At 37.4% G+C, this 7,072-nt stretch overlaps 1 protein-coding gene across 1 annotated transcript in view; it reads left to right on the plus strand.

Moving 5' to 3' along the window:
• Positions 1–6,793, plus strand: part of acaca (acetyl-CoA carboxylase alpha) — a 66,599-nt gene extending 59,806 nt beyond the window's left edge. Inside the window, 2 exon segments of the mRNA XM_079870733.1 lie at positions 3,745–3,881; positions 5,426–6,793. Coding sequence (XP_079726859.1) covers positions 3,745–3,881; positions 5,426–5,552 — 264 coding nt within the window. The 3' untranslated portion in view covers positions 5,553–6,793.
• The last annotated feature ends 279 nt before the right edge of the window (positions 6,794–7,072 follow it).

Genomic DNA, 7,072 nt, shown 5'->3' on the forward strand with positions numbered 1-7,072 from the left:
TTCTACTAATACAAAGCTTAATGCTAAATCCTGAAGTAACCCTTTAAATGCATTTTGTTGTATATTTTTAGCGTTTAGAAGTATAGAAAATTTGAAATTAGTCTCTTCAGGTGTTTCGTTGATATCTTTATATTCTGTTTTGGCCTTATTTTTCAACCTGTTCCGATTTTTCTATTCTCTATGACGTTTTGTCAACAATTACATCACAGTATTTGCAGCGGAACTGCCAAATAAGGACATCGACTACCGGCTCAACACTTCGAGCAATCCGCCATTTTTATTTCTCGCTACGATTTTGTAGTCCAAGCTCAAGGATGCAGAACTTAGGAGAGGGTAAGTCAAAATGTTCGGTTGTTGGATGTAGTAACCCACACGCGTCATTACACCGTCTCCCAGCATCAGAACCTCTTCGGAGTGCCTGGTTGAGTTTTATTTTTCGCGGAAATATACACACATCTGTGGGTAAAGTCATTTTTGTGTGCGCGAATCACTTCAGTGATAACTACTTCACCAACCTCCGCCAGTATAAAGAAGGATTTGCCGATCGACTTCGTCTGATGGAAGGGTCAATTCCTTCTATCTTTGGAGACGACGAACAGAGCACTTCGGTAAGCTGTAAAAAAGCTGTACTTTCCTTTCTTAAAACACACGGTGGTCAGGGTTTAGGAGTACTTTTGTCTTTTCTTTTTTTTTTTAAGTACACATCTGTATCAGTATTACTGTTGTTGAGTGTCATGATGACAATGGTTATTTAGCTGCTGTGTTTTCTGATGCTTTTCTAAACGTAGCATATATCAATACAGATTTTTAGTTGTAAGATTAGGACGTAGTAATTCCTGAAATAAATGAACTTTTTCACGATATTCAAATTTATTGGGAAGCACCTGTATAGTAGTGGGCATGGATGGAGAAGTAAATTTAAATACAGTAACACACCATTGGGATACATCCATATGAAGATGTTGTTCAGGTTCGTCGTCTTCATTTTCATCTTGCGCCTGCGCCGGGTCCGACTCTGGCTCGAACATATAAGGCTGGATGGACAAGTCCGTTGTTGACATGATTATCTAGCGGCACAGAAACTTGAAAAACGTTAACAAAATATCTCTGCTATCAAACTACAAAAATGGCCGAACGGGGTGGAGTTGAACCGAGTGTCACCTCTGCAACCTGGAGAGGGGGCGGGGTATGAAGTGTCTCATTTGCATTTAAAAAGACAGCACCAAAACGAGTTGCTCTCAGACGCACACCAGAAAAGGGGTAGAAAAGGGGCCTGTGGAGCTATAATAATGAGGAATTCAGACCCAAGCATTGCAGTTCTGCTTTATATAGACCACAAATGTATGATTTATATGTAAAAAGGAACAATTTAAAAGCATGATATGTCTCCTTTAAATTAGGTCAATTCATCTATAAAGCAGTTCTGTAAAAAATGAGGTCATTATACAGCTATGTTTAGTTTTCATACAACCGCATCAGTACAGTCAGATCAATAATATTGTTGAATATTAAGTGTCCCCAACTAAGCAAGCCAGAGGCAACATTGACAAGGAACCTAAAATCCATCAGCTGACAGAATGGAGAAAAAAAACCTTGGGGGAAACCAGGCTCAGTCAGTCAGGCAGTTCTCCTCTGGCCAACGAACAAACAGTGTGATTGTGATTCAGACGCAATCACAAGTCAGAATTCAGATCGGGATTGGTAGCATTCAAATATTAATCCAGTTTCTTTAGCTTGAAGATTGGATTCATTACGCCAGTATGGAGACAGCTGTTGAGATATGCAGCATACATATAACAGCATATCTTGGTTCTGTAATACAATAAATATAAAAAAACAGTTATTCGTGTATCGAGCAGAAACAAAGCAACCTAAGTGTCTGTTTTTAGGCCTTTCCGCTCTCTAACATCTCTCCAGCGCTGGAAATCTTTTATTACATTTTTTTTTTATTTTTTTTTTAAATTGCCAACATCCTTTTGTCCAATCAGTAGTCACATTTACACTTTTCTGAAAAGCTTAAATTTGATAAAGTTTAAAGCCTCTTCTTCTGCAACAGCACCTCAAAAATACTGAAAAAAATATTGACACAACTGATAAGCATTTTTAGGTAACAGATCACTGTAATATTGAGAAATAGCTAGATCCAATCTCAGTTGGAGGTGTTGTCAGGTGTTACATTACATGGACATACACAGTAATAAAGGGACTCTTTGAATTGGTTTTATTCAATGTGGATGCAGAACAACTCAGAGGAGCAGTGGGAAAAAAAATAATGTCTGGGAGAGGAATAGTTGATGGAGGGAGAGCAGTAGTTGGATCAGGACAAGGGAGAAGAAGGTTAGAAGAAGGAAATTTGTCTTGGATGGGAGAACTGATGCAACATCAACCCACCAAGAGTTAGGGGAGAGGAGTAAGAATGTGTGCTGGACTGTGCAACCTATGAAAGCTTATGTCTGCGATGGAATAGAAAATAAAAATGGTCATTTTGACCTTTTTATCTCACAATTCTGGCTTTTTTCCTTCTCAATTCCTAGTTTATATCTCACAATTATAAGAAAAATAAACTCAGAAACTCCTTTATACTTATTTCTTCTGTGGCATAAAAAAGCTTCCATAGTAACCAAAGGTCATGTATGTTGTGTTTGTTGTTGATCAATGAGTCAACTGAACCCATTTGTCCAGTGGCTGCCCTGAGCAATTGTTACTTTTTTTTTTTTTTTTTTTTCGACTGTACATTTTATAAGGTAATGCCTCATTCACTTTTAGATAGATAGTAGATGGATGTTCATAATGCCTTCAATTGTTAGTATTTGGACAGTCGTTGTGCTATGATTGACTATATTCATGTTGGATAGAAAACTAGTGCTAGTGTTTTGACAGATTGATTCAATTTTGAGTCGGGTTTGCTGTGATAGAGTTTGTGTATGTAGAAAGTGTATGGCATTTTGAAATGTAGAGTTTGGTTTTATTTAACAAAATGTGGTTTTTGCCAGAAAATTAACTATTTGGCCACCTTTAAATCGCTTACTGCACTAACAAATCTCCTCTCCAGATCGCCAACAAAAATCTTGTGAAGAGCTAGGAAAATGTGACCAAAGTATTGAGAAATGTGTCTTAGCGATTGTAAAATTAAGTCTTTCTTCTACTGAAGTGGATTGTGGACCAGGGAATATATGACAATTAGAAATGATCGGAATGGATGAGCTCCTCCGAGCTCCGACAAGGCCTCCGAAGAGTCGCCACGCCAGGTCCTGGAGCAGAGCCAAGTCCCCAGGGCAGGTTAAAGGATCTGCAGAAGACGGTGTCTGGACCACTAATACATTAGCCCAATCTGAGCGAGCTATCTTAAGCTACAATTAATCTCCACCCTGCCACGCGCAGATAGCAGAGCAACACGCTGTTTCTTAATTAAAAGCAAACGGATTAAAAATGATTAATATGGGGCATTAAATGTTCTTGCCGACTACAAGTGCTTGCGGTTTTTAGAAGCACGGAAGCCCATTAATGCCTCGACAAATCTTCACAAGCACAAGTCCAGCTTTGTTTTTAGATCAGCCTGATGTTATCAGTCTAAGCCTAAACGAAGAGCCGTTGATTAGGATTGTGATTTGGTTTTCAAATAGAAACATTGTCAAAGTTTGTTTGGCAAGATGTTTCAAGCGAGCTTAAGGTGTTTAGAACTTTTTACTTTTGTTCTTTTGTTTCTTTATGTTTATGTATTATTTTTGTGTGTGTCTCTCTTAGGCATATCTGTGGGACAGTAATGAGGATGTTGTGGAATGGTTGGAGAGGCAGCTGGCAGAGGAAGAGGGTGCCAGATCTGTCATCGATGAGAATATCAAATATATCCGCAGAGATCATATCCTCAAACAAATCCGCAGGTAACATCCAGACACCAGCCTTAATGTGTGTGTGTGTATTTATTTATTTATTTATTTATTTATTTATTTATTTTAAGATTCCAGAAGGTTTAAATAATTAAGTCATTGCTGTGATTAAAGGGATACTCCACTTTTTTTGGAAATAGGCTCATTTTACAACTCCCCCAGAGTTAAACAGTTGAGTTTTACCGTTTTCGAATCCATTCAGCCGAGTTTCTGATATTTAGAAGAATGTCAGTAACCAGACAGTTTCTGGTCTCATTGACTTCCATAGTAGGAAAAAATATATACTATGGAAGTCAATGAGACCAGAAACTGTCTGGTTACTGATATTCTTCTAAATATCAGAAACTCGGCTGAATGGATTCGAAAACGGTAAAACTCAACTGTTTAACTCTGGGGGAGTTGTAAAATGAGCCTATTTCCAAAAAAAGTGGAGTATCCCTTTAAGTCTCCTCGCCAGGTTTTTTTTTTTTTTTTAGTTGCCAGCCACCGCCAGCGTTTTTTACCATTTTCACAAAAATTGTATGGCCCCTAGAATATTTAGTTGTATGAATATCTGAACATGCAAGTTATCAAAAGAAAGAACAGACCACTGCTTAAAAAAAAAACGTTTTATTCTAGTTTTATTCTAGCTTCATTTTTCTTTTTTTTAATCAACACTTGAATGTGGTTTCATAAAAAAGCAACAGTTTGAGCAAAAAGCTGAGAAAGTCATGTTTTTGTCAGACTACATCTGGATCAGATTCAGAGCAATGATCAAAACATAGATGGAGTAAATCGAGTCCATCAACACCCCCAATGCTTGAACAGTCCTGTAGCTCATCCTGAGTCTACTTTTCATTCAGTAACATTAGGCAGTCTTGATTTATACGCTGTTTAATGTTGATGATCACGTTATTTTGAATATGCATGATTACACATGATAGCGCTTGCTTCTGCTATTTCTTCGCACGTATTTTAATCAGGAGATTCTGTACTCTTTCAGAAAACACGGAAAGCTGGAAAATTCTGTCAATGGCGGGGAAGCGTTTTCTCACAAATGACGGAAATTTCCGTCAATGGCGGGGAAAGAGTTAACTAATCAGACTCCGTTTTCCAGGGGATATATATATTTATAATAATATATATATTTTGTATGTATTTGCACTGATAACAGTTAAAGTGCAATTCCAATTCTTTACTAAACTGTATGATGTAAATCTGAAATTTGGTCACTATTTGATTAAAGTTTTTGCACGATTCATAATTCGGTAAAAAAAAAAAAAGCTGATACAAACGCAAGTGGATTTAAGAGACCAATGCCTCCACACCAGAAGTAGATTGAGGAACTGGATTTTTATATGCTTACTACAATTGTTTGCTTACTAAAATAACTTTATATGCCAATATAATTGAATTTTGGAAAAGAAATGGTCAATTCATTTTATTAAATCACTGCATTGAATTTTGCAATGCAATGTATTTTTACACTCGCATTTATTCACTGTTAAATTCATATCTTGGGGTTTTAAATGAACACTTTTTTATTTCTTGTTTCTTAGCCTGGTTCAAGCTAACCCAGAAGTGGCCATGGACTCGATCGTTCATATGACCCAGCACATTTCCCCCACGCAGCGTGCCGAGGTGGTCCGTATCCTGTCCACCATGGACGCCCCTGCATCCTCGTAGAGCCCTGTCAATCATCTCAGAGGCCTGATGTTACTGGAAACTGGAACTAGAGGAGCCAACATGGCAGTGCCGTGACTTACTTCACATTGTTGGCTATGAATCTGAAATAAGAGTTACAGCAAAGATACTCTGTGTTAGTACTTATCAATGCACATAAATGCGCACCTTCAGAAACACTAAAGTAAAAAAAGAGAAAGTACTAGTGTTGTCATTTATAGTTTTGCAGTCTAGTCAAGTGCACTTTGAGACTTAGATGAACAGAGACCAATTATAGAAACAAGCTTCCCAAAGCTGTTAGAGGATTTCACTTTTTTTTTTTTTTTTTTTTTTTTAGAACTGTTTAAAAGGCAGTAGATTACTTGGCAAGAGAGAACGTTTGCAATTTCATAATCAACTTTATACTTTCTACTACAACAGTCAGGTTATAACACCGGTCCACTCTAAGAACGAGCCATGTGACTAGATCACTCCTGCTTCGCTGGTTATAATGGGTGTGATGTAGCTGTTGTCGTATAAATTGCAGTTTAGGGGCAGTATTATTCTTCACATGCAGGATGGTCCATTGAGCCATATGACCACATCATTTTGACTGTGCTTGTTTCATTCGTTTAACCAAAAAATAATATTTTTTTTAAAAAAATGTCAATCCACTGGTGTTGTACTTATATGCTGTTGTTATTTTTTTTAGCATAGATAAAATATCACGAGAATATATTAATAACTTATTAAACAATCATCTCTAAAAACAACATGGTACATTATACTGCAAGTGTGTAACTGTAGAACATTCAACAAACTTTTAGGTTAGTTGAATTTGATTGTTACCATATACATATTCTGGAAAGACTTACCAGGAGTGTAGTGTAGAAATGTACTAAAAGCAAGCAATGGAGGGGGCAAATGATACTTGAGAGAGGTGAATAGAGTATTATACACGATCTAAAGATGCTCTGTTGTATCCTCAGTGTATCATCGACATGATGGTTTGTAGCTACTACTGGAAAACCTCAAGCTGCCACTACTGCTTGACTCAATGAAAGGTGAAAATCGTGTCAAGTTTGCTGACATGCTGTGACCCAAATGGGTGATGAATTGTCTCATGTATCTGTAAGCGTTGTTAAACATGTTACTGAAGTGATCTGAAGCTGTCTCTCCATGTTCAAAATGGAGAATTTCCTGTTTACTGTGGCAAACTGTGATTGCCTCTAAATATTAACTGAATAAAATCTAATCTTACATGTACTTGTAGAGGCTCTTTCTTGATTGATTGTACAGGGTCATATCATGAAAAACAGGATTTTCAGTTTTATAGAACATACTTTCTGGTTGAAGTGGTGTGTTTATCCAGACCAATATTCCCACTAGACAAGCTGAGAGCTGTGCTGGCATGATAAATAGAGCTGTTTGTCACTTGCTTTGCAGGGACGTCCATGTGCTTTAATGACAAGTCTGTGATGTGTGTGAAAACAAAAGGGCCAAGTACCGAACCCTGAAGTACACCAGTGGTTAGTTGACGTGAG

Source organism: Squalius cephalus, assembly GCF_949319135.1.
Source record: "Squalius cephalus genome assembly, chromosome: 5".
Classification (NCBI taxonomy): domain Eukaryota; kingdom Metazoa; phylum Chordata; class Actinopteri; order Cypriniformes; family Leuciscidae; genus Squalius; species Squalius cephalus.